Consider the following 27,825-nt stretch of genomic DNA (forward strand, 5'->3'; position numbering starts at 1 on the left):
GCTGCCTGCACTTCTCTCCCTGACCTGCTGTCTGTGTAACTAATCCTTTTGCTTCCTAACTTCTCTGGCTGATTCTCCAAATACACCTTGAATGTAAGGCAAAGTCTGGGATAAGGTAGAGGGGTGGAAATGAGATGGAAGGGTGGTTGGGAGCCCCTCCTGGGGACTCAGGATTCTGGGAGGGCTGCTGTGTTTCTTTATTACCATTTAACTTGTCTATTTCTGTCAATAGCTGTATCTACTGTAAATCTCTGCTTGTCTATTGCGCTAAGCTGTAAAGATAAAACTTCATTCTAATTTTCAACTCAGCTGAGTCTAGTCTGGGCGATTTCATATGAGTAGGGGGGTTGGGTAACACCCAAACCATCACACAATCTTACAAGCTGTTCTGTCTGTTCCTAACTTTGTGTTCTGGGGCAACTGCACAAATTCAGGGGACTGTAAACTCAACAAATCTCTAAAACACACTCACAGAAATTCTTAGATTGGAAAAGCACTTCAGGCTCATTGAGTCCAATCATTACTTTCACACTGACAAGTCCTTGACTAAACCAAATCCCTCAGCACATCTCATCACTATGAATTGCTATGGCTGCAAAGGACCACCAGCATCATCCAGTCCAACCTTCATCCCAGCAGCCTTCACAGTATCACAATCTCACAGTATCATCAGGGTTGGAAGAGACCTCACAGATCATCAAGTCCAACCCTTTACCACAGAGCTCAAGGCCAGACCATGGCACCAAGTGCCACGTCCAGTCCTGCCTTGAACAGCTCCAGGGACGGCGACTCCACCACCTCCCCGGGCAGCCCATTCCAGTGTCCAATGACTCTCTCAGGGAAGAACTTTCTCCTCACCTCCAGCCTAAATTTCCCCTGGCACAGCCTGAGGCTGTGTCCTCTTGTTCTGGTGCTGGCCACCTGAGAGAAGAGAGCAACCTCCTCCTGGCCACAACCACCCCTCAGGTAGTTGTAGACAGCAATAAGGTCTGCCCTGAGCCTCCTCTTCTCCAGGCTAACCAATCCCAGCTCCCTCAGCCTCTCCTCGTAGGGCTGTGCTCAAGGCCTCTCCCCAGCCTCGTTGCCCTTCTCTGGACACGCTCAAGCATCTCAATGTCCCTTCTAAACTGGGGGGCCCAGAACTGAACACAGACCATCACCAGACCATAGCCTCAAGCACCACATCCATTCCCCTTTTAAACACCTCCAGGGATGGTGACTCCACCACCTCCCTGGACAGCCTGTTCCAGTGCCTGACCACCTGCTCAGGAAAGAGCTCCTCCCAACAGCCAACCTGAACCTCCCCTGATGCAACTTGGGGCCATAAGAGGACATCCTTGCAGGGCTGCAGAAAACAGCATTTCTAGCTGCTAGGTATGTGGTGCCATTGCCTTGTGTGCCTCCAGATTGAGCAGGAAAACACTAGTTTTCCAAGCTGTGTTTTATCAGCTGCAACACATACAATGTGAGTCACTTTCAGCTGGTCTATTTAGAGTTTGCAAATAGTAATTCCAAACAAAAGCCAGCCATGCCGTGTTAAACGCTCACTGCTGGGGAGCCGAGTGCAGGTTTTGTTTCTGAAGGGTAGTCTGAGATGTGGTTAATTAATTTTTATTTGAGCTACAGATTCCCTATTTGAGCATTACAAACAAGCCAGGAAAACCTGGCATAGCTGAGTCGCTCTTTGCAAGCCCAGTGCTTCAAACCATGCCAAGGTGTATGTAGATATCAAACAATATAGTGGTAAACATACTGAGAGATCTTGTCCAGTTCTGGGCCCCTCAATTCAAGAGAGTTGTTGGGGTGCTGGAAGGTGTCCACAGAAGGGCAATGAAGCTGGTGAGGGGCCTGGAACACAAATCCTATGAAGAGAGGCTGAGGGAGCTGAGGGTTGTTTAAGCCTAGAGAAGAGGAGGCTCAGGGGTGACCTCATTGAACTGTTGCTCATTTAACACAGGCTGGCTGCAGACAGCAAGGACTCCATTACTGCAGCTGCAGCTGAAAGACTTTCAGCATGAGCACATCCAGTTCTGGGCCCCTCAATTCAAGAGAGATGTTGAGGTGCAGGAAGGTGTCCAGAGAAGGGCAATGAAGCTGGTGAGAGGCCTGGAACACAAACACTATGAGGAGAGGCTGAGGGAGCTGGGGGTGTGCAGCCTGCAGAAGAGGAGGCTCAGGGCAGACCTCATTGCTGTCTACAACTGCCTGAAGGGAGGTTGTAACCAGATGGGGTTGGTCTCTTCTGCCAGGCAAGCAGCAACAGAAGAAGGGGACAGAGTCTCAAGTTGTGGCAAGGGAGCTGTAGACAGCAATGAGGTCTGCCCTGAGCCTCCTCTTCTGCAGGCTGCACATCCCCAGCTCCCTCAGCCTCTCCTCATAGAGTTTGTATTCCTGGCCCCTCGCCAGATTTGTCTCCCTTCTCTGGACACCTTCCAGCACCTCAACATCTCTCTTGAATTGAGGTGCTCAGAACTGGACACAGCACTGAAGGTGTGTCCTGACCAGTGTTGAGTTCCTCATCCAGGCTTTGCTTCAACACCTCCAGGGACAGTGACTCCACCACCTCCCTGGGCAACCCATTCCAATGCCAATCACTCTCTCTGTTAAGAACTTCCTCCTAACATCCAGAAACTCACTGCACAGTTTTGCAGGATATTTGGAGTATAGAATATTTAGAATATTTAGAATTACACATTGGAAAGCAGGCACTTAGAAGGATGTAACAGCTCAAGGTAACCAAGAAGTCTCAATTTTGCCTCATTTCAGTTGTGTACCTGTACTGTGTAAATCTACAGAGGTATATTCAAGGTGATTAACTTGGATTTAGCTTTGTTCAGGAGCAAGGGGAAGAGGTCTAATGGAAATGTTGACAGACCATTAACTAGAGTATCACTAATGGGTGCTATAATAGACAGAGATATTTTTAATTGTAAAGGGGTTAATTGGTATTCCTCATTTGCATTCCTTTCTTCCTGAGTGGTGGCAATTTGAGCTCATCTATTGATAGCAATGGCTATTATACCAAGAGAATATGAAGGATCACAATATTTCCCCCCTGAGAAAATAAGCAGGAGGGAACAGCAGCACTAAGTTAACTGACTCAATGATTAGCCAGTTATAGCTGCAGAGAAAACTGATTTCCCTGAGAGTTTATGTAGGGAGAGCCTTCAGGAAATGGTTGTTTTCACAGTAATTAGGAGAATCTGATGGGTTTGGTTTTAATTGCTTCATATCTGAGCATGGGCAGAGAGGTTCACGATTGTCAAAGTGGTTACCTGTGACGGTTTGGGTGTTCCCCTCCCCCCCACACTTTGTTAAATCACCCAGACTAGACTCAGCCAGCTCTGGAAATTGAATGAAGCTTATATTTACAGCTGGCACAATAGACAAGCAGATAGTTACAGTATAGACAGTTATAGACAGAAATAGACAAGGTAAAAGGTCATACAGAAACACAGCAGCCCTCCCAGAAACCTGAGTCCCCAGGAGGGGCTCCCAACCACCCTTCCACCTTCCCCCTACCCATCTCAACCTTACCCCAGTCCCAAGGATGAATGGAGGTTTGGCCAGGGGGTTAGGAAGCAAAGTGGATTAATCAGAGACACGGCACAGAGGCTAGAGACAGAAATGCAGCTTGGAGCTCCCCAGCAGAAGTAGTGAGTTATCTATGTTTGGATTCTTGTTCTTGTATCTCTCAGCAAGCCTATGAGTGCAGTAGACATCAATCTGTTTCCCTTTCACAGCCTGTGATCTAGTTCTTCTCACCAAAGAACTGTGTCCAGTTCTGGGCCCCTCAATTCAAGAAAGATGTTGAGGTGCTGGAATATGTCCAGAGAAGGGCAACAAAGCTGGTGAGGGGCCTGGAGCACAAATCCTATGAGGAGAGGCTGAGGGAGCTGGGCCTGTTTAGCCTGGAGAAGAGGAGGCTCAGGGGTGATCTTATTGCTGTCTACAACTACCTGAAGGGAGGCTGTAGCCAGGTGGGGGGTGGCCTCTTCTCCCAGGCAACCAGCAATAGAACAAGGGGACACAGTCTCAAGTTGTGCCAGGGTAGGTCTAGGCTGGATGTTAGGAAGAAGTTCTTCCCAGAGAGAGTGATTTCCCATTGGAATGGGCTGCCCAGGGAGGTGGTGGAGGCACCGTCCCTGGAGGTGTTCAAGAAAAGCCTGGATGAGGCACTTAGTGCCATGGTCTGGTTGATTGGCTAGGGCTGGGTGCTAGGTTGGAGTGGATGATCTTGGAGGTCTCTTCCAACCTGGTTGAGTCTATGATTCTAAAACATTCTAGCTAGCTTCAAACTAGGACATTACTGCAGCTTACATGTTGCAGACTTCCAGCCTTTTCTCTGTACAGGTAAAGGGTTTCTAAATGGAAGGCAGAAGCTACTGCTCTATCTTTCTGCTCAGTCTGAGGTGGTGAGGGGAATGTTTACACAGCCTGCATGCAGGTACACATAAACCTGAAGGGGCTTATCTCCTTGAAGTGATGGGAACGCTTTGTTCTTCTGCTCCCTGCTGCCCTCAAAGAAGCTTAGCTGATCCATTACCAAAGGAACTGGACAGGTGATGCCAGCTGAGGTTGTCACCAGCCTGTCCTGTTAGCAAGCTCTTCCCCTCATGCTTTTAAAGCTAAGATGACTGCACAGGGTTTGAGCCAGGACTGGCTAGTGAGGGCTAGGCAAGCCTGGACACATGCTGCCAGGGCAAGCTGCTGGCAAGGACTTCTGACTGTGTGACAGTCTCCATCGTCTGCCCACAGTTCTCTATGCTTGAGCCAGACTGCAGGGGCTGATGATCTCTCAGTCCTAGCTCTCTATGCATCAAAAGGAAGGTTAGAACCTACTGAGGTTAGAACCTGCCATAGTTCCTGCCTTCCTGAGCGTGGCTTGCTGATGTTGATGTGAACAGTACAAGATATCCTTCTTAACATTTAAAGTACCCCATATGAAGCCTTCCTCTCCCACCAAACATCACTGCTGCTTCAACTCTTGAGTTAATGAGACATTTCCTCATTAAGAAAAGCAAACAAACAAGCATACAGCCATCCATGCCCTCAGTCTGTCTACTGTGGCCTTCTCTTCTTTGGCTTGATGTTTCCTTTTTGACATTCTCCTGTCTCCCCTTCATTTTCACAGTATCACAGTCTCACAGTATCATCAGGGTTGGAAGAGACCTCACAGATCATCAAGTCCAACCCTTTAGCACAGAGCTCAAGGCCAGACCATGGCACCAAGTGCCATGTCCAGTCCTGCCTTGAACAGCTCCAGGGACGGCGACTCCACCACCTCCCCGGGCAGCCCATTCCAGTGTCCAATGACTCTCTCAGGGAAGAACTTTCTCCTCACCTCCAGCCTCCCCTCCCCTTCAAAAAGCTGTGTTCTAGGGGTCTAACAGGTTTGCCATCCTCCTGTCCTGCCTGCAATGTGTAGAAACAAACATTTTGTGTGGATTTTCATTAAGCATATTTGGAAGATGCATGATGTAGTTGGATTGGTTATAAAGCTATGAGTATTTGAGTGAACAAATAGTATCTTGTAGAATCTTCATACAGTTTGGGTCTTAATGAGTTCACATTTGAATATCATCTTCATGTCCAGAGAAGGGCAGCAAGGCTGGGGAGGGGCCTGGAGCACAGCCCTGTGAGGAGAGGCTGAGGGAGCTGGGGGTGTGCAGCCTGCAGAAGAGGAGGCTCAGGGCAGAGCTCAGTGCTGTCTGCAATTAGATGAAGCGAGGTTGTAGCCAGGTGGGGTTGGGCTCTTCTGCCAGGCAGCCAGCAACAGAACAAGGGGACACAGCCTCAAGTAGTGCTGGGGGAGGTCTAGGCTGGATGTTAGGAGGAAGTTGTTGTCAGAGAGAGTGATTGGCATTGGAATGGGCTGCCCAGGGAGGTGGTGGAGTCACTGTCCCTGGAGGTGTTGAAGCAAAGCCTGGCTGGGGCACTTAGTGCCATGGTCTGGTTGATTGGATAGTGCTGGGTGCTAGGTTGGACTGGATGATGTTGGAGGTCTCTTCCAACCTGGCTGATTCTATGATCACAAAAAGACATTATTTAATAGAGGAATCTGCCAATTTGTCAATCCTTAAGCATAAACTATGGTTTCTTTGAGTCTTTCCAGTCTTACAGCATTAAACATGTCACTATTTAGTGATCCAGATGCTTTTTCAGATGAAATGAGCAGCTTTGACTTACCTCCTCTTTGCCCATTTCCTGACTGGGTTGGACTTAACCTGTAGTGCTGGAAAACAATTACAGATTATATTAGTGAGTACAGGTAGGTGGCTTAAAGTTTCAGAAAAGTTTCCCAGGTTCCCAGACCTCTTGCTCTAGACTCCATCACATCTGACTTAGAATCATAGAATCAGCCAGATTGGAAGAGACCTCCAAAATCACCCAGTCCAACCTAGCACCCAGCCCTAGCCAGTCAACTAGATCATGGCACTAAGTGCCTCAGCCAGGCTTTGCTTCAACACCCCCAGGGATGGTGACTCCACCACCTCCCTGGGCAGCCCATTCCAATGCCAATCACTCTCTCTGTGAAGAACTTCCTCCTAACATCCAGCCTAGACATTCCCTGAGTACAGGGGCAGGATACCCTCCCTCATCCTACTGGCCACACAGTTCCTGATACAGGCCAGGATGCCATTGGCTCTGCTGCCCACCTGGGCACTGCTGCCTCATGTTCAGCTACTCTATACCAGCACCCCCAGATCCCTCTCTGCCTGGCTGCTCTCAGCCACTCTGGCCCCAGCCTGCAGCACTGCTTATGGTTGTTGTGGCCAAAGTGCAGAACCCTGCACTTGGCCCTGTTAAATCTCATCCCATTGGCCTCTGCCCACCCACTTGAAGATTTAATGTTCTGTGTCCTTCCAGACCCATTTTTTCACAGAGTTCAGAAATGCCCTGGGGCTCATTGGAGCTCTTTGTGCACAACTGAGTGTCTGAGTAGCTGGAATGAGAGCAAGCAGCTGGCTGCTCCAACTGGCCTGCCTTCCATCTGCGGGGCTACACCGAGGCTCTACTGTCTGTTGGTTACATAGGCAGGGTGGTCCTCTCAGAAATAACTGTGCCAAAATCCCAGGCTAGCTCTCAGCTTGATCTAGTTCCCAATCTGCTTTGCCACACGTCCAAGGAATCTTCGTGCCAGCGTAAGGCCAGAGGAATAGCTGGCAGGGTGGAAAGGAACTCAAAGCTGTGTCCTTCATTCTGTTTGGGTTTTCGTGCTGGCTATGAATATGAAGTGCCCAGAGATCAAGTGCTCTGGTGACGTGCTGTGCAGCTTTTATATGGCCACATTTGTGTACTCTATGTATACCTTTGTCTGCCTGCCTTCAGGTGGCTCAAGTATTTAGCAGTGCTGCTGTGTAGGATTTCTAGGGCAGGGCGAGCTGACTATGTGCTCCCTGTCTGCCTGCAGGATTTTCCTTGCTGCTGCAGGCTTCAGCAGCTCAAGGCTCAGCACAACAGCTTTGGCATGTGAGCTGCACCAGAGCCATTCAGCTGGAAGCTTGAGCACACTGGTAGTGTCTGTAGGATGAGGACTTTTCACTTTAAAAGTCACCCAGGGCTTTGGCAAGGGTACCATTCTCACGCTGTGAAGTGCCCTCTGCATTGTGCAGTGCAAAGGAAGTGATTTGGTTGAAAAGAGCAACTTCTTTTTTTTTTTTTTTTTTAATTCCTCTTCATTCCCATCCCAAAATTATTTATGTTCTGGATCATTTCCATGATCCACTTCCCTGCAAGGCCACACAAATGTGAAGGAGCAGCGGGGCGGGAGGGTGGCAAAGAAGTTTAAACCATTGTGCCTCTGCACTTCTTAGGATAAAGTGTGTTTCTTGATGTGATGGTTTGGGTGTTCCCTGGCCCCCCACACTTAAGAAAATCACCCAGAATAGACTCAGTCAATCTGGAAATTGAGTGAAGCTTATATTTACAGCTTAGCACAATAGACAAGCAGAGATTTACAATAGATACAGCTACAGACAGAAACAGACAAGGTAAAAGGTAATACAGAAACACAGCAGCCCTCCCAGAAACCTGAGTCCCCAGGAGGGGCTCCCAACTGCCCTTCCACCTTCCCCCCACCCCTCTACCTTACCCCAAACTTTGCCTAATGTTCAAAGTGAGTTTGGAGGGTTGGCCAGGGAGGTTAGGAAGCAGAACAGTTAGTCAGGCAGCAGGTTAGGGAGAGAGAAGTTCATGCAGCCCCAAGAGGCAGAGAGAGACTCTTATCTATATTTATGTTCTTGTTCTTATCCATCTCAGCAAGCCTATGAGTGCAGCAGCCATCACCATTGCTGCCTTTTCAAAGCCTAACATCTAATTCCTCTCACCAAAATATCCCAGCAAGGCTCAAACTAGCACACTTGAGGGGGCAGAAAATCAAGACTTCAACAGCAGGAAGAGAGTGCAGTGTGAGCATAGCCATACTGACACTACCAGGCTTATCCTGGAATAAAGAATTCACCCCACAACAACCCCATGCAGAGATACAGGCTGGGGTCAGAGTGGCTGAGAGCAGCCAGACAGAGAGGGATCTGGGGGTGCTGATTGATACCCAGCTGAACATGAGCCAGCAGTGTGCCCAGGTGGCCAAGAGAGCCAGTGGCATCCTGGCCTGCATCAGGAATGGTGTGGCCAGCAGGAGCAGGGAGGTCATTCTGCCCCTGTACTCTGCACTGCTTAGACCTCACCTTGAGTGCTGTGTTCAGTTCTGGGCCCCCCAGTTTAGGAGGGACATTGAGATGCTTGAGCGTGTCCAGAGAAGGGCAACGAGGCTGGGGAGAGGCCTTGAGCACAGCCCTACGAGGAGAGGCTGAGGGAGCTGGGATTGGTTAGCCTGGAGAAGAGGAGGCTCAGGGCAGACCTTATTGCTGTCTACAACTACCTGAGGGGAGGTTGTGGCCAGGAGGAGGTTGCTCTGTTCTCACAGGTGGCCAGCACCAGAACAAGAGGACACAGCCTCAGGCTGTGCCAGGGGAGATTTAGGCTGGAGGTGAGGAGAAAGTTCTTCCCTGAGAGAGTCATTGGACACTGGAATGGGCTGCCCGGGGAGGTGGTGGAGTCGCCGTCCCTGGAGCTGTTCAAGGCAGGACTGGACGTGGCACTTGGTGCCATGGTCTGCCCTTGAGCTCTGTGGTAAAGGGTTGGACTTGATGACCTGTGAGGTCTCTTCCAACCTTGGTGATACTGTGAGACTGTGATACCCACTACTACTACATTCTATACCCCTGTCACCTAAAGAGTAAATGCACAGTTTTTCTAGTACAGCTGCATCTATGTTGGAGGATTGTGCCACCATCTACTCAGCTATAAAAAACTGCTTGTCTATGTTTGGGACCTGACCATGGCAATGTATCTTTCCCAGCTTTAATTGATTTTAGCTAGGAGCTAACTGGTTCCAGAACTACTTATAGCTTAACATTTCTGTTGAAAATATACCATTTAGTAATTAATGGCTTTGGAAAGCAGCCAGAATCTTTCCATCTCATCCAGATTAAGGAAAAAAAGAAGAATCCTTTGACTCCTTTTTTTTGTTGTTTGAATAGTAAATAACATGAAATATTTTACAACAAATCTTGGTTAAAAATAGCCCCGTTGCACCAGCTGTCATGTAGGATAAATCACTTGCATCAGGATGTGATCCTTGTGATTTGTGGCCTATGCAAATAAGCACGGGGCTTTGCTCCACATTTGGTATTCAGGCAAAGTTCCCCGTGGACTTCAGTGGGAATTTTGCCTGAGCAATAACAGCAAAATTGGTCCCATGTGAAAAAAATGGATCACTGGGGAAAATTAAGAGATTTTTCTTAAAGGCACAGATGGTAGTTAAGCATTTAACATTAATTGGCTTTTTACATGAGTGGGGACCCCTCTACTGTTGTACCTTTAGAAGAGTCCTTCTCAGCTCGCTGAAAAGAGAAGACGGCGACAGTTGTGGATAGTCAGTTGCTGGGGGGAGGGGGTACAGCCAACGTGCTCCAGGGAAGTGAAAGGATGCTCCAGAGGGATGCGAAATCACTGAAACAAGATGAAGGTGAAGCAATGCCTGTATCAGGAGCAGTGTGGCCAGTAGGATGAGGGAGGTTATTCTGCCCCTGTAGTCATCACTGCTCAGGACACATCTTGAGTGCTGTGTCCAGTTCTGGGCTCCTCAATTCAAGAGACATGTTGAGGTGCTGGAAGGTGTTCAGAGAAGGGAGACAAAGCTGGTGAGGGTCCTGGAGCAGAGCCCTGTGAGGAGAGGCTGAGGGAGCTGGGGGTGTGCAGCCTGCAGAAGAGGAGACTCAGGGCAGAGCTCATTGCTGTCTGCAGCTACCTGAAGGGAGGCTGTGGCCAGGTGGGGTTGGGCTCTTCTGCCAGGCAAGCAGCAACAGAACAAGGGGACACAGTCTGAAGTTGTAGCAGGGGAAGTCTAGGCTGGATGTGAGGAGGAAGTTGTTGTCAGAGAGAGTGATTGGCATTGGAATGGGCTGCCCAGGGAGGTGGTGGAGTCACTGTGCCTGGAGGTGTTGAATCAAAGCCTGGCTGAGGCACTTAGTGCCATGGTCTGGTTGATTGGCTAGGGCTGGGTGCTAGGTTGGGCTGGATGATCTTGGAGGTCTCTTCCAACCTGGCTGATTCTATGATTCTATGAGAGCTTTCTTTGTGTGACTTAGTTCTGATTTTTGTAACAACACTGTGTATGTGAGGTAAGAGAGAGGCAAAAGGAGTGAAACAAATCCAGGAGAGGAGGAACTGCAGAACTTCCATGGTTCGAATAATGCTCAAGGGCAAAAGATATATATTTTAGAGTGTATATGGGGCATGGAATGAAAAAAATTGGGAAGAGTGGCCTTGAACCCTTAATTTAGTATTTCAGCACATCATGTTGAAAATTAACTGCAAGTAGATCCTTAAGCTTTCCCTTTGCATGGATATGAAAAGCTTGAATGAACAACATCTGAAAGAGGTGCTTAGAGCCAAGGCTATGATGGGCTCTGTGCTTGGCTTTAGATGGAGTTTGCTTTCTATGAATCTTCCTCAAATTAACCCATTCCCATCTTAAAATATTTATTAACTCAGATTTCAAGCCAGATAAAAATCCAGGCAGCTCATTTCACACGTGCACAATTCTGCCATGTACTGAAGCCCTGCACAAACTTTTAATGAGTTCAAAGTCAGTGCAAATAATCTGCATCTGTCAGAGGTACATGGGGGTCTAACCTCCAGGAAGGATGTGAAGCAAAGGAGATGGGGATTGGAAATTGCTGTGAGGAAAGAATGGTTCTCTGCTTTTAGCTGTCTGGAGAGCAGGAAGTCATTCACAGCCTCATTAAGGCTGTCATAAAACTTGTTTAAAGATGATGACACCACTGCTCTACAAGAAAACAGGCAGGGGGTGGGTTACCTGAGTTTTGATTTGGCTTTTCTGCCATCAGCAGAGAGCCCCATGATTGATTCTGTAGATGCTTTTTCTGAGGCTGATGCTCTCTGAGTGCGTAGGCAAGTTATGGGCTTTGGTGTGTTTTAAGAAGGAATGGAATGGGCAGCCTGGCAGAGGTCATAATATCCCCCCAGTGCCCTTTCCATGGTGCTTCTGCAAGGCAAAATGGATATTTCCTTAACTCATGGAGATTCCCTGCTCACTGTATAGGGAGGTTGGACTAGATGTCCTTTCCAACCCAAACCATTCTATGCTTCTATAAGACATGGTTCTCAGGAACCTTGGGACAGGAGTGCTGAGATGCTGAAACTGCTCAGAGTTGCAATAACATTTGTAGCCTGGAAGATGACTGTATCCAAGTGAGTTCACTTGCTGCAGTGAACCATGCTGTGAAGACATAGCCAAGTGTTTCAGGCCTGTGGATTAAAAGCTGTAGTTTGCCAAATTGTCCATGAAGCTTTAATGACTTTTCAATGAGATCTTTGTTAAAAAATAAGGTAGGGGAAAAAAAGTATGATTGAGTAGTTTCTCTGGTTTTGGTGCATGGCTTGGAGAAGAGATAAGGAAGGTCTTAAATCCTGAAGGAGTATTGAAAGCAGGAAGCTTTTATGTGACAGGAATCTTCAGCTGATGAAAATCAAAGAATTCCTTAATTACCATACAGCCATGGCTCTTCTTAAGGTATCCTACAAGGAAGTTAAACAACAGAAGCAGAGCTGTGGGCTAGCCTCTGGGCTAGAGAAAGAGCTCTCCTTCCAGGGCTGCCTCCCAAGCTACACTGCAGATACTTCCCTTCCAGATCTTATTCCCTGACAGAAAGAAAACCCCTCCACATCTTCAAACCCTGTTCTAGCTTTGTAACCCTTCTTAAAGCATCCTTTTGGAACGGTCTCTTGGAGATGTTCTTCAGAAGCTCCACTGTCCTGTTTGACAGGCTTGTAAGAGATGTGCTGGGAGGTGTGTTGTGACAGCAAGCAGCAAGAGAGCTACTCACCAACGTGAGGGAGTTTTTGGAGCAGGCTTTTGTTTCAGGCTACACTTCCAGTGTCGGTATTGGCTGCATGAAGGAGGCCACCACGTTTTGCAGGGTGGCTAGGTGTCTATTTTGGGTGCTCTGGAATGTGATGTGATACTGATACTCCAGTTGGTGCTTGGAGATCCTCAGGGAGTTCTCATGTGCCTGACAGGGGAGGTTTTATTTGTGTGCTAGACCTGCTGAATGCTCACTGCTTTGAAAGGACTCTGTTCCATGACTGTAATTCCTCTTATTCATTTTAGAAATCAATTCAGCTGTTAACATCAGAATCAAGATTTATTCAAGAGGAAAATAGGCCTGCCACTTAAAAGAGAAAGAACGAGATGACATTTAATGATTGAGCAATGCATTCTGTGCCCACTCAACCACCTCCCCTTTCTCTGGCTCCGGCACAGGAAGGAATACTCTTGCTTTGTGTCCATCCTGAACGTCAGGAGGGAGAGGGAGCAAAGCTGTACATGTTCTGCAAGGAGGTGCTATACCACAGATAGATCCATTTCAGGAGAAAGGAAATGTTTCCTTCCTTCTCATTACTTTCACAGATGCTGGGTGACCATAAAACGTCGTGGGTCCACCTCAAATGCTTTTTTTTACCCAGACAGCAGCTGCTTTCCAGAAGCATTGCGAGTAAAGCAGCACAAACGCCGCGCCGGTGCTGTCCGAGCAGCATAGTTGCGCTCTCCTGCGATGGGAGCAGGTGGTGGGAGGTTGTTTGGCTGAGGCTGAGACGCTCCTCCCCTCGCTCCGCTCGCAGCATCCTGCTCTGCGTCAGCAGGAATTGTGTCCCTCACACTGCTTTCCGTGAGGCTGGGTGCGCAGGATCCGGCAACCTGAGCCATCAGGCTGGGGCTTAGGGGTTCCTTTGAAGTGGCTGCTCGCTTCCTTGAGCCATGACACGGGCTAAAGGTTAACCGACACGTCCTCCGCGGCAGAGCGCTTTCTTTCCCCTTTTTTGGGGGGGAAGGGAGGAGGAGAGGCGAAGGGCGTTGCTCACACTCCTCCCTACCTACAGGCTCAGTGTGATGTACAGTGCTGCTCATGCTGATGTATTCCCCGCGTCGGATTATTTCCTAATCAGACTCCAGCGCAGTGGCGATAAGAGCAAGGCCGTTGCCTAGCTGGGAGGCTGCGCCGAGCTCCCGGAGCCGAGGGCCGAAGCGGCGGCGCCGGAGCTGTCCGCGGTCGGCGGGAGCTGTCCGCGGTGCTGGGATGCGGGCGGTGCGGGGCTCAGGGCAGCCCCACCGCAGCCCCGGAGGAGCCCCGCCGGCCCGCCGGCAGCCCAAGGTAGGCTCGCTCTTTGTTTGAGGATCCCGGCTTCGGCGACAGACGGAGGCAGCTGGAGAGAGCAGGGCTGCCTGTAGGCACGAGAAGAGAGGCGATGCCGCAGCCAGACTGCCTCAGCCCTTCTCGGTGGCAATGAGAGAGCCGGTGCCGTTCCTGCTGCAAGAAGCCATTTGGATCGCGTGGTTTCTACTCCTCGCATTCCGCCCTTTTTGTCTCCACAGAACACATTCAAATGAGGCACCTTAGAAACCTCTGTGTTAGTGCATGTGATGGTGCTGTGATCTTCTGTGTTGTAAAGTGGGTAAAACCCATCCAGATTGTTCTCTGCTGGACCTCAAAGCAGGGTGTTGTTGATACCCTCCCGTTCTCTGCACCCTCTCCTCTCTGAATGTGGATTTAAAGCAGCAAGCACCTATCTTCCCGAGCATCGCATGTTTGAAGAGCCAAACTTTCCATGCTGTTCTCATCGTGTGGTAAGAAGATCTGTAACCTAACACACTGACTTAGAGCGGTGATGTCGCATTCTACAATCTGGGCAGTTTTGCCAGCGAGATTTAATGCACTTTAGCTGAAGAAAAGAACTGAACCTAACTGCAAATCCGTTCGTGGTGCTGAAATATCCCTTCCGACTGCACTGAGATAACCACAGGAAAGGGCTTTTACAGGCAGAAGTCACCTTTGATTATTGCACTTAGCAGTTCCCCGTGGACTTAAATCTTGGTACGTAACACGTTTAATACATTATCTGAGCATGCTAATTAAAATCTGGTGCCAATTAGGATGAAAAAAAAAATAATGCTGCAAAATGAAACAATGAGTAGCCCAGAATGCATAAAGATGAGGCTGTGTGTATTTTTGGGAGCTATTTAATAACCAAGGCATTGACGAACCAAAAGCTGGAGCCTACTCGGCTGGTTTTGTGTGCTTCACATGTTGATCGTGCCTGTAATAGTTGCATTTTGCAGCTGGGCTGGTTTTGCTTGTAAAAAAGCACTGGTAAATAATTAAAATCAACCCTTGATGTTTCCTGATGAATTAATTGAAATAATTTCTAATGTCTGTGTTAGTTACTTATCAGACCTGCTGCACCATTAATATTTTACAGCATCTTAATGTGGTGCTGCTGGGAGTGAAATCTCCATTTCATTTTCTGAGGAGAAGGGGGGGAAAACATCTCCATCAGCAAGAAGCTCACTCTTCTGAGTCCAAACACACTCCTGTTTGCGCACAGAACATGCGTGTTCGTGTCTCTGTGTGTCATGTGGGTTTATTTCTTGAGGTTCATAAGTTCTCTGCACAGTATTGGGATGGGAAAAGGGCGTAATTGCACTGAAGTGTGGGTCGTTCTGACTCCAGGTTTGCAATTGTCTGACATCCCCAGGGTTAGGAGGTAGAATTCTTTTCCTCAGGGCATAAAAGAGATGAAAGTGTTTCAGCATTGCAAAGTAAACAACAGCTCTGTAAGTCCTGGAGTCATAGAGGAATCATTTTTGTCAAAGACCTTTCCCTTTGTCAAAACTCAGGATTTGTGTTCCCTGATTTTCTTAGGAATTGACAAAACTTTCCCCTGTGAAGGATGGGATTTCCGTGGAAATAGATTACTTCTTTAAAACCATACCTTAGTGTTCTCATTCTGCCAAAGAAGCCACTTTTAACCTCTTTAAGTGAAGGGCTTAGCATTCCTTAGCTTCACTGATTTCACCAGGTGCTAGAGCTCATGCTGTGTGCAATGCAGGGAGGCTGAGGTCTATAACCTCTAATTCCAGTCCAAATACAAAGTGTGGTTTGTACTTCCTCTTGAGCATAGTGGTCCTCTTTCTTCAGACATCTGCCCAAAAAGTTGTCAAATGAGACATAGTAGGAAACTTGCAGACTATTTCATGCTGTCCTTTGTCTTTGATGGTAGAATTTAATGTGCCACTATGTGAGAACAGTATTGCCAGCTTGTTAAAGACAAGCAGGGAATGCAACTCCAAAAAGCATGACTTAGCCATTTGTCTCAACACAGCCAACTGTCTGGATATTTAAGAGCTCACTTGGTGTAAGGCTCAGGTCTAATGAGAGATAGACTTCTGCAAGGTAGTCTCTAGGAAATATTTGTTAACTGCTGGCTTTTCCTTGGTTGCAGTGGCAGTGTCCTTTGCACAGCCGATACCATCAGTTCCTTATTAGTGCTGCTGTGGTCAGCAGTTTGTGACAATTGGATATGGCTGATCTGTCTGCTTGGCTCTTACTGCCTTGCAAGCAGCTAGAATGCAACAGCTCAAACTCGGGTTGGGTGGCTGAATGGCAGCTTTGGTCTGTGCAGAATTGTTCTGATACACTGAATTTAGTGCAGGGAATTGCCATTCAATTGGAAAGCAGAGGTGTCCTCAGAGAGAGGAGGCAGTATTTGAAGGGGGGACAGGCAGGACTAAGGTAGGGTGTAGACCTTTATGGAATTAGGACATGGGATTTTGGACAACCCAAATTTTATTTCCATGTTCTGCTCTCCTGAGTTAAAATGGAACCCAAATCCCTCTGGTTTGAAAGAAAGAAATCAGTGCTTTTGTCAGTACTTCAGAAAGCTCCTTCACTTTTAATGTCAGCATTGCCAATTTTCAGTGCAGCACAGCTGCAGCTTGTGCTTGTTGAGCATGCTGAAAAGCAACTGATGTTTTGGGGACCCTCATTTGAATAAAGGAGAGCAGCACATCTCACTATTACCATCTAACCTTGCTTCGGTACTGTGATGCTAGGTTGATTGCTCCTCGTTCCAAATTCACTGTTTCGTGTTGAGAGGAGGTGATTTGGGCTTGACCAAGAGCGTTGTGTGTTTGGCATCAAAGCACAGAATTAAATTAGCAGTAAGGTGTGCACCAGCCTTGTGAAGCACAATGCATTATCCTGCCCTAGGAAAGTGACTCAACACAAGGATTTTCAGTGCAGTTATGTAAATATTTCTAGGCAAATTAGTAAGGGGACTGCTTGCCCTTGTCAAATGCCTTGGTAGGGAAGAAAATCAAACCAAATTTTCTCTTGCCTTTCTTCTGCCATCCAGGCAGCTGATGGCATGAGCTGCTCTGTGCTCCTCTGCCAGTGTCACTCTGATCAGGGATTACCTGGAGGAGAGTGGTTGTGGTGGCTTTGTTAATTTCTTTTCCCCAGTGAGGTTTCACTTAGTGTTACTTTGACCTTTAAGAAGCAAAGTGAACATGATGGAGAACTTTGTATCCTTGCACTCAGGTGAATTTCCCAACATGTGTTTAGTGAACACTCACAGCAAAGTTCCTGCACCACTTTCTGTTGGCTTCTACAGCTGAAATCCAGGCCTTTTGCTCCTCCCTGATCTTTGCTTCTGTCCCTTCACAGCAAAGAATCATAGAATTATAGAATCAACCAGGTTGGAAGAGACCTCCAAGATCAGCCAGTCCAACCTAGCAACCAGCCCTAGCCAGTCAACCAGACCATGGCACTAAGTGCCTCAGCCAGGCTTTGCTTCAACACCTCCAGGGATGGTAACTCCACCACCTCCCTGGGCAGCCCATTCCAATGCCAATCACTCTCTCTGACAACAACTTCCTCCTAACATCCAGCCTAGACCTGCCCTGATTGCACAACTTCAGACTGTGAAGTTTATATGGCTATGCAGTAATCAAAAGAGAGACGAATCATAGAATCATAGAATCAATCAGGTTGGAAGAGACCTCCAAGATCATCCAGTCCAATCTAGCAACCAGCCCTAGCCAGTCAACCAGACCATGGCACCAAGTGCCTCATCCAGGTTTTCCTTCAACACCTCCAAGGATGGTGACTCCACCACTTCCCTGGGCAGCCCATTCCAATGCCAATCACTCTCTCTGGGAAGAGCTTCCTCCTTAAAAGGAAAGAGAGGAATAGAAAAGGCTGTCAAGAATTTCCCAATCAGACCTGCTCTCAGTTTAAATTTCCCAGGGCTGGATGTTTTCAGGAAACAAACTGCAATGAAAACATTTTGCTTGTAAACAGAGAGGTGAACCTCTGTGGTCTTTGCCACCAGCTAACACAATACCTCACCGTAGTGTGCACATCAGGGCTGCCAAATGGTGGTGCCTCACCTACAGTTTGTTACTTATTTAACAACTTGCATTTGCATATTTGTAATCAAATATAAATGTTCTTGGATGGAACACTTGCTTGTATTCATATCTACCCTGCCAGATGGCCAGGAATTGCTCACTGCCTGTGTTCATCACTCAGCAGAACCTTTGATCAGAGGATGATCAGTGCTGTCTGTGCACCTTCCAAGGAGGGTGACAAGCAATGCATGACACTTGAGGGGCCTTGTGTGTTGGCTGCAGCCCATTGTAGCTATAAAGCACATTTATTGTTTAAGAAAAGACTGGATGAGGCACTTAGTGCCATGGTCTAGTTGACTGGATAGGGCTGGGTGCTAGGTTGGACTGGATGAGCTTGGAGGTCTCTACCAACCTGGTTGATTCTATGATTCTATTAAGGTAACTTGTATTTCTGAAGTGGCATTAATTCCTGTAAATAAAACCAGTCTTGGTGTGCTCTACAAGGAATTCTGATATTCACAGGAATCAGTTCAGGATTTTGACTCTGCTACTTGCAGTTTTTCTCTGTTTCAGCATGCCATGCACAACTGTCCACTCATAGCCCACTGCAGTGAGGCTGTAAATGCCCTGCACACAAGTGACACACAAGGTTTAATCCACAGAAGAATGCTTCTGAGTGCCTTGAGAGCTGAGTTAAGGTTTTTAAATATCTGGGAGCCCCTTAAACCCCTTTCAGGAGTATCCCAAGGTTAATTTGTCATTATGACAACCAAATCATCAACATTAGCCATCACAGGAATTCAAGAGCTCCAGTTTGCTCAGTACTGTTGCAGGACTGAACCTCTATTAGGACAAAGAATAGATTTTGATTTATTTGCTAAATAATGGGTACATTTTTTGTCATTCTGCATGAGCAGACAGCATCAATGATAAACCAGCAGGGACAGTATCTGGCCAGTGCATGCAGCAGAAAATGTCAGTCTTTGAGGGATTGGAATTATTTTATCCTCTTCTGTGAAAAATAAATAAGGAAAAACAAAAAATAAAGGGAAACAAGGAGTTAAAAATGACAGTGCTGTCTTAAAAGAGACCATGAAGCAAATTCAGTTCTGTATGTCTTTGGGAACAACGGAGCAGAATTGCAGTTTTTGAAAGCCTGCTGGAGTCACCTGCAGTATACAATTGCATGCTGTATTCCAGGAGCAAACCATGGCCACTAGACTCAAAGGCAAAGATGCCACTCATGTTCCCAGGATGGGAACTCTGCTCTACTTGCTTATCTACATTTCATCCAACATGGGCAGAAGCCAGGCTATTCCACAAGTCAAAATGGGGAATAGAGTGAACCAGCCATCTGTTGTGGAAATGGCTCAAACCTCAACCTTCAGAAAGCAGAATTTGGAAGCCAGTGGAGGTAGGGCAGTCTATGCTGTTAGCCCAGGTAGGCCTCTTACTATAGCCAAGTTCCAAGAAGTGGCTGTGGTGTCTGGACTTAACTAGAAAAACCAGGAGCTGGTCTAAACTGATGTCTGCTGAAACACCAGCAACATTGGTAACAGTCTGCTTAGCTCACTGTCAGCTTCCCAATACACTCCTTTGCTGATACTGTGTCACTTAGGATGGTTCTATGGAATAGCTCAGTGCATAGAATCATAGAATCATAGAATCAACCAGGTTGGAAGAGACCTCCAAGATCATCCAGGCCAACCTATCCCCCAGCCCTAACCAATCAACCAGACCATGGCACTAAGTGCCTCAGCCAGGCTTTTCTTGAACACCTCCAGGGACGGTGCCTCCACCACCTCCCTGGGCAGCCCATTCCAATGGGAAATCACCCCAACCCAGAGGAGTTCCAGCCACTTCCAGTGTGACAGGCATGTGAGATTGCATGGGTGTACTTTGGGCTGCACTAAGACATCCTTCCCTGCTTCTCTCCTGCAAGGGATTAGTAGAAGATACTTATACCCAATCCTAACAATACTTGTCTATGTAGTGACCCTGAACTTCAGCCTTACGTTCACTCTGAGGCTTAGTTGATAGACATGGCTGACCTGGGAGGTGAAAGAGGTGGTAGAAGCAGAGGTGTGTTTCATAGAATCATAGAATCAGACAGGTTGGAAGAGACCTCCAAGATCATCCAGTCCAACCTAGCACCCAGCCCTACACAATCAACCAGACCATGGCACTAAGTGCCCCAGACAGGCTTTGCTGAGCACCTCCAGGGACAGTGACTCCACCACCTCCCTGGGCAGCCCATTCCAATGCCAATCACTCTCTCTGACAACAACTTCCTCCTTACATCCAGCCTAGCCCTGCCCTGGCACAACTTGAGACTGTGTCCCCTCGTTCTGTTGCTGGTTGCCTGGCAGAAGTGACCAACCCCACCTGGCTACAGCCTCCCTTCAGGTAGTTGTAAAGAGCACAACTTGAGACTGTGTCCCCTTTTTCTGCATCCTTTGAATCTTCATGATTTTATCACTCAGGTTACCATTGTACAGGACTAATCTTTATACAGATACATGAACAGAAAGGAAAAAATAATATTCATGTACTTTTGAAGTATTAAGTGTCTGAAACCAGATGCTTGTTGCCATTGCAACAGCAAATGATGGGGTGGGGGGGTGGGGAAAGAGTGGAAAAGTATTTCTCTCATCTCATCTCTTGTGGATTGCTGAGTGCACAGCTGTAAAAGCATTTTGTTCACATGTTCAGAGCTGTGTGTGAAAGGCCAGAGTGGATTACTGGAATCCATAAGAGCTTTTCATTTAATTGTTAAATGTATTTTTTTAATCATCTGCCTGATGAGAATTTTGCCTGTCCAGCAGCATAGTAAATGTGACAGCATATCAGGAAATAGAGGCAGGATCTCTGTCACTGATTTCACAGGGACTCTGCCCCTGAAATCTGTGTGCACACAGGATGCTCCTTGCTTGTTCACTAAGATCACTCTTAGTTGCAGCGTTGGCATGATTCTCAGGCTGCTTCCAAGCAGTCACACCAGCCCCCTTCGGGGAAGGGAGGGATGCCCTAGCAGGGAAGAAACAAACATGCCTTAGAGAGCTGATTCAGCTGCCAGCTCTGCCAGCAGGTCATTCTGTCACTCTGCATTGACTCCTTGCTTGTATGATGAGGAACCCACTCACAGGGTGTGCAAGGATAATGCTGCTCCAGATTCTAATGTCCCAGGATCTGAAAGTAGTCAATATTTAACATAAGATCATAGAGAGAGTGATTGGCATTGGAATGGGCTGCCCAGAGAGGTGGTGGACTCACTGTCCCTGGAGGTGTTGAAGCCAAGCCTGGATGAGGCACTTAGTGCCATGGTCTGGTTGATTGTCTAGGGCTGGTTGCTAGGTTGGACTGGCTGAGCTTGGAGGTCTCTTCCAACCTGGCTGATTCTATGATTCTAATGTCCCAGGATCTGCAAATACTCAATATTCAACATAAGATGAGATAGTTCTGGTTTATTTAAGTTCTGTTTTACTTGTTTAATATATTGTATTGTGTTGCATACATCTATACATTGTATACATCTACACAACATTGTATTGCATAGAATATATATAGCTAGGATGTTTCCTGAAACCATATCTTGCCTCTAGAAGCAATCACTGATGGGTCCACACATAAGAGTTCTGGTGACTCCCTGCTGCTGCTGAGTTGAAAACCTTTGGAGCCTTTCTGAGAGTTCTTAGGCTGCTAGCCATGGAGCTAGTAGTAACCTGGGGATCCAAGGGAGCCTGTGCTCCATGATGCTTGGCTGAAGGCACTGTAAACTCATGAAATCTTGAAGAATTCAGAGGCTTTATTGTTCTGAGGGTCCCAGCACATCTGGGATTTCTCACCTGCTCTTGGGGCTTCAAGTTAACAAGCTGTTGGGTGACAGATGACTGGTGCACATTGGCTCATATCTCTGTTACTAGGGAAATGTAAGCAAGTATTTCTGAGTAGCTCTTTCTGAATTTTGAAGCTGAAGAAAATGTTACTTTTTTTTTAGTTCCAAAAAATAGAATGGCATTTCTCCCCTGAGCTTTGGAGTATCCTGCAGAGTTGGGATTTTGTCCAGTGATGTGTTCAGGTGCAGCTTTGTCTAACCTTTAAATAGGACTTCTTGTCCTGGGGGGGAAAGCCTTTTCAGTCCAGTTCAAACTGGTGTTCAGGGAGGTCAGCACTGATACAGCTCTGGTAAGACCCCACCTGGAGTACTGCATCCACTTCTGGAGCCCCCATTACAAGAGGGATGTGGAGATGCTGGAGTGTGTCCAGAGAAGGGCCACTGGGATGCTCAGAGGGCTGCAGCAGCTCTGCTGTGAGCACAGACTGAAAGAGTTAGGGCTGTGCAGTCTGGAGCAGAGGAGGCTCCCAGGTGACCTTCTTGTAGTCTTCCAGGATCTGAAGGGGACCTAGAAAAAAGCTGGGGAGGGACTTTTTAGGATGTTAGGGATTGACAGGACTGGGGGGAATGGAGCAAAGCTGGAGGTGAGGAGGAAGTTGTTGAGCAGGAGAGTGGTGAGAGGCTGGAATGGGTTGCCCAGGGAGGTGGTTGAGGCCCCATGGCTGGAGGTGTTTAAGGCCAGGCTGGCTGAGGCTGTGTGCAGCCTGCTCTAGGGTAGGGTGTCCCTGGGCATGGCAGGGGGCTTGGAACTTGCTGCTCCTTGTGGTCCCTTCCAACCCTGACTGATTCTATGATTCTGTGACAATAAAACCCATTTTGTTTAGCTCAAGGGAGCAGCTGTTAACTGGTGGAATCATTTCTATGTAATCTGTTACAATATTCTTAACACTCTATGGTTCTATAACTGAAGGCTGTGAGGAAAAAGGAAGAAGTGGGAGAAAACATTTGGGGATTTGAACAATGTTCAACTGGATGGATATGCAGTACATGGGAGAGACTTTTGCTTTGCATCTCCCCTTGTCTTGAGTAATCATAGAATCAACCAGCTTGGAAGAGACCTCCAAGATCATCCAGTCCAACCTAGCACCCAGCTCTAGCCAGTCGACCAGATCATGGCACTAAGTGCCTCATCCAGGCTTTGCTTCAACACCTCCAGGCACAGTGACTCCACCACCTCCCTGGGCAGCCCATTCCAATGCCAATCACTCTCTCTGACAACAACTTCCTCCTAACATCCAGCTAACTTCCCCCGGCACAACTTGAGACTGTGTCCCCTTGTTCTGTTGCTGCTTGCCTGGCAGCAGAGCCCAACCCCACCTGGCTACAATGTCCCTTCAGGTAGTTGCAGACAGCAATGAGGTCAGCCCTGAGCCTCCTCTTCTGCAGGCTGCACGTCCCCAGCTCCCTCAGCCTCTCCTCATAGGGTTTGTGTTGCTTAGTTTGTTATCCTTTTAACAGGCAAAAGTCTCAACCCTGACTGTTACTGAGATGCTAATTACAATTGACCCAATCTCACTGTCATAAACCTGAAGCTGCTTTCCTACTGACTAAGCTACTGTGTGTTTTTCACCCTGCAGGGAACGTTGCTTTCCTTCGTTCATTATCTCCTGCAAGATGATGAGTTCTAATCAGGAGGAGGTCACTTTGGGCGCTTTTCTCCAGTACATTGAAGACATGGGGATGAAGGCCTATGATGCCTTGGTTATACAGAATGCATCAGACATTGCTCGAGAGAATGACCGCATGAGGAACGAAACAAACCTGGCTTACTTGAAGGAGAAGAGCGAAAAGCGGCGGAAACAGGAAGAAGCAATAAAACGGTAAATGTTTGGGTGCAAAGATGCGTGGCCTGGCAGAGGGAGTGCAGACTGAGGGGCTTGGGCTTGGGTACAGTAACTCTGCAGTTGATTTCCAAGCCCCTTGCTGGTAAAAAGGAGCATGGATTGTTAATCCCAGGCTGTTAACTGCGCAGGTTTTATGTAGAAGTGATGCTGAGTAGTTCTGCCTTCCGCAGTGGAAGGGTGTTGTACCCAAATGTATGCAGTCTGAGCACGTGTGGCATCTTCAGGGGGTGTGATCTGAAACAAAAAGTTTGTCTGCTTGGGATACAAGATGTAGATCTAGTGGAAAACAGGTCCTCATCGCCTCAGTGCTTTTAGATGGTTTTAGATAGGCAGTGTCACATTCGTGCTAAGATTATAGAATCAGCCAGGTTGGAAGAGACCTCCAAGCTCAGCCAGTCCAACCTAGCACCTGTCCTTGTCCAATCAACCAGACCATGGCACTAAGTGCCCCAGCCAGGCTTGGCTTCAACACCTCCAGGCACAGTGACTCCACCACCTCCCTGGGCAGCCCATTCCAATGCCAATCACTCTCTCTGACAACAACTTCCTCCTAACATCCACCTTAGACCTGCCCTGGCACAACTTGACACTCTGTCCCCTTCTTCTGTTGCTGCTGCTTGCCTGGCAGAAGAGCCCAACCCCACCTGGCTACAGCCTCCCTTCAGGGAGTTGTAGACAGCAATGAGCTCTGCCCTGAGCCTCCTCTTCTGCAGGCTGCACACCCCCAGCTCCCTCAGCCTCTCCTCACAGGGCTCTGCTCCAGGCCCCTCCCCAGCTTCCTTGCCCTTCTCTGGACATATTCCAGTACCTCAACATCTCTCTTGAATTGAGGAGCCCAGAACTGGATACAGCACTCAAGGGGTGGCCTGAGCAGTGCTGAGTACAAGGGCAGAAGAACCTTCCTTGTCCTGCTGGCCACACTGCTCCTGAGCCAGGCCAGGATGCTTGTGTGTGAGCCCTCATGAGACAAAGACAGGTCAAAATTGACTCTTCTTGAGTTGTTGTTTTAAGTCTGGTCAGCTTTCAAAGCTCTCTAATTGCTGTCTGAGGTTATACAGAAAAATATCTGTTGTTTACAATTCTGCATGTGCTGTAGTCAGTAAAAAGGAAAGTGAACCAAGCCCCTGATGGGCAGAACCCATCATGGCTTTTTCTCAGCCACCACACTAATTTTAATTGACTGTTAATGAGAGGAGTGCTCTCATGACATGGCCAAGACCTTGTACTAGTGGAGAGCAATGGAACATCTGCAGCCTCATGGAGAGGAGAAGAAGGTTGAATGGGATAGATGAAATATTTAACATATACACACTTGAATACAAGTGAATATTTGTGACAGGACTATGGGGAATGGAGCAAAGCTGGAGGTGGGAAGATTCAGCCTGGAGGTGAGGAGGAAGTTGTTGAGCATGAGAGTGGTGAGAGGCTGGAATGGGTTGCCCAGGGAGGTGGTTGAGGCCCCATGGCTGGAGGTGTTTGAGGCCAGGCTGGCTGAGGCTGTGTGCAGCCTGCTCTAGGGTAGGGTGTCCCTGGGCATGTCAGGGGGATGGAACTGGCTGCTCCTTGTGGTCCCTTCCAACCCTGCCTGATTCTATGATTCTATACACATCTGCCTTTTCTTGAAGACAAGGATGAATTGTGTATCACAAGGAAATCATCCATCCCAGTGCTGAACTTCTACACGCAGATGGATAACTTGAGCACAAACAGATAGAAACTCCTTTGCTACCCCCCTCCTCCCTTACCCCCTCCTCCCCCCAACATGAATCTTCTGTATTCCAGTTTGTGATTAAATTTTATGCTGTGTCTTGGGTACTGTACATCCAGGTCTAACAGACATGCTGTGCCCTGAATGTTCCGGCAACGCCTCGCTAGTCTGGTAACGATGGGATGTTGAAAGGAAAAGAGCAGCACAAACACTTGTGCAGGGGAGGGAGAAGCACTACCATAAAGCAAAATGATGGCTGCTTTATGTTCCAGGCAGTAGAATGTTTTGAATTGTCACTAGTTTGGTTGAGGGGGTAAGAATAATGTGAATTGAAGTGATTAACAAAAGCCCATGAAATGTGTAATTTGGTACCTTCTGGACTGTTCTCTCCTCAGTTCAGCTTCTGGGTGATCTTTAGGGGGATTCAAGATTTTGGGTAGCCAAAGGCATAGGCAGCTTGTTGCAGGATTTATGCTAGGTGCAACTGAGGAGACAAAATGTTTTTCCTTGCAGCAGATTGTCAGTGTGAAACTAATGACTGGGCTCAATGCTCTTGAAGGTCTTTTCTAATCTAAGAAATGTTGTGATTCTTTAATTCTGTGATTCTGGAAGGTGTCCAGAGAAGGGCAGTAAGGCTGGTGAGGGGCCTGGAGGAGAGGCTGAGGGAGCTGGGGGTGTGCAGCCTGCAGCAGAGGAGGCTCAGGGCAGAGCACATTGCTGTCTACAACTGCCTGAAGGGAGGCTGTAGCCAGGTGGGGGTTGGTCCCTTCTGCCAGGCAAGCAGCAACAGAAGAAGGGGACAGAGCCTCAAGTAGTGCCAGGGGAGGTCTAGGCTGGATGTTAGGAGGAAGTCGTTGTCAGAGAGAGTGATTGGCATTGGAATGGGCTACCCAGGGAGGTGGTGGAGTCACCATCCCTGGAGGTGTTGAAGGAAAACCTTGATGAGGCACTTGGTGCCATGGTCTGGTTAACTGGCTAGGGCTGTGTGCTAGGTTGGAGTGGATGAGCTTGGAGGTCTCTTCCAACCTGACTGATTCTATGATTCTATGATTCATCTCTCTTTTGATTACTGCATAGCCATATAAACTTCACAGTATCCAAGAGGAAAGGGTAGGGAGACTCACCTTAATATATATCTGACTCTGTCTGTCCTGTTTCAATGCATTTCTGCATGTGTGCCCATGAAGGTTACCAAGTGCCAGAAACAGATCTTGTTATGAATGAATTTCTTGAGGCCTAAGTTGTGTATCTACCTGGTTCTTCTTCTCCTCTAGCCAAGCTTCTCTGCATTGTTTGAATGGTGGAAACAGTATTTCTGACCTTGTGGTTGCTTTGTGTGGGATGGTTTATTGATCTTGGACAAGTGATTTGATGAAGAGCTCTGGATAAGTGCAGATAAATTAGGGCTGAGCCAAACCATGGAATTCTTGCTGATGCTCCACTGAGATCACTAAGAGCAGAAGTCTACTCACTGAGTAAACTATTGGAGGACACAGGGAAGATTATCAACAATGTTGGCTGGGGGTGACTGAGAGCTTTCAGGCTGCCTGCCTGGTTTGTCAGAGGAACAGCATGTGCATGTACATAGACTTGAGGTACTGGCACTTCTTCAACAGAGGATTCTTCTGTGGCATTTTGTGTCTGCAGTGGTCCCATCTGTTCTGTCCCCACTTGGTTCATCTCAGTAGCATTGATGGGTGAACAATATGCATCTCAGGAAACAAAGAAGGAAAAACACCTTAGGCCATGAAAATGTTCAGGGTGTTGGAGCACCTCTGGTGATGACAGGCTGAGGGAGCTGGAGTTGTTTAGCCTGGAGAAGAGGAGGCTCAGGGCAGAGCTCATTGCTGTCTACAACTACCTGAAGGGAGGCTGTAGCCAGGTGGGCTTGGGCTCTTCTGTCAGGCAAGCAGCAAGAGAACAAGGGGACACAGTCTCAAGTTGTGCCAGGACAGGTCTAGGCTGGATGTGAGGAGGAAGTTGTTGTCAGAGAGAGTGATTGGCATTGGAATGGGCTGCCCAGGGAGGTGGTGGAGTCACCATCCCTGGAGGTGTTCAATCAAAGCCTGGGTGAGGCACTTAGTGCCATGGTCTGGTTGACTGGCTGGGGCTGGGTGCTAGGTTGGACTGGATGATCTTGGAGGTCTCTTCCAACCTGCTTGATTCTATGATTCTATGATCTAATAGCAGCCTTCCAGTACCTCAAATGGGTGGAGGGAGAATGTTTACAAAGGACTCAGAGCAATGGCTTCAAACTTGAGAAGAGCAGATTTAGATTGAATGTTAGGAACAGGCTATCCATTTTGAGGGTGGTGGAACACTGGAACAGGTTGCCCAGGATGGTGGTTGGGACACCATCTCTGGAGGTATTGAAAATGAAGCTTGACAAGACTTTGGATGACCTGGTCTAGTTGAGGATTCCTCTGCTGACTGCAGCAGGGTTGGACCAGATGACTTTGGAGGTCCCTTCCAGCCCACCCCATTCTCTGAAATCTCAGAAAACACTCTGAGTTTTTCAGTCTGTCATTTTCCTGTGTAAACATGAGGAGGGAAGACAAGGTGTTTGTGATCGATCCTCGATTAGGAAAACTAAAAGCAA

General features: G+C 47.8%; 1 protein-coding gene across 3 annotated transcripts in view; it reads left to right on the forward strand.

Annotated features, from left to right (window-relative positions):
• The first annotated feature begins 13,294 nt into the window (after window positions 1–13,294).
• The window catches only part of NYAP2 (neuronal tyrosine-phosphorylated phosphoinositide-3-kinase adaptor 2), a 191,709-nt gene continuing 177,178 nt past the window's right edge, over window positions 13,295–27,825 (forward strand). For 2 of the 3 annotated variants that reach the window (XM_064152797.1, XM_064152796.1), the window contains exons 1-2: window positions 13,296–14,462; window positions 23,252–23,494. In XM_064152797.1, the coding sequence (XP_064008867.1) occupies window positions 23,289–23,494 (206 nt within the window). In that variant the 5' untranslated portion in view covers window positions 13,296–14,462; window positions 23,252–23,288. Of the gene's footprint in view, window positions 14,463–23,251; window positions 23,495–27,825 lie in introns of all 3 variants that reach the window. The other variant, XM_064152798.1, reaches the window with a different exon arrangement.

This window comes from Pogoniulus pusillus, chromosome 13 (assembly GCF_015220805.1).
Source record: "Pogoniulus pusillus isolate bPogPus1 chromosome 13, bPogPus1.pri, whole genome shotgun sequence".
NCBI lineage: Eukaryota > Metazoa > Chordata > Aves > Piciformes > Lybiidae > Pogoniulus > Pogoniulus pusillus.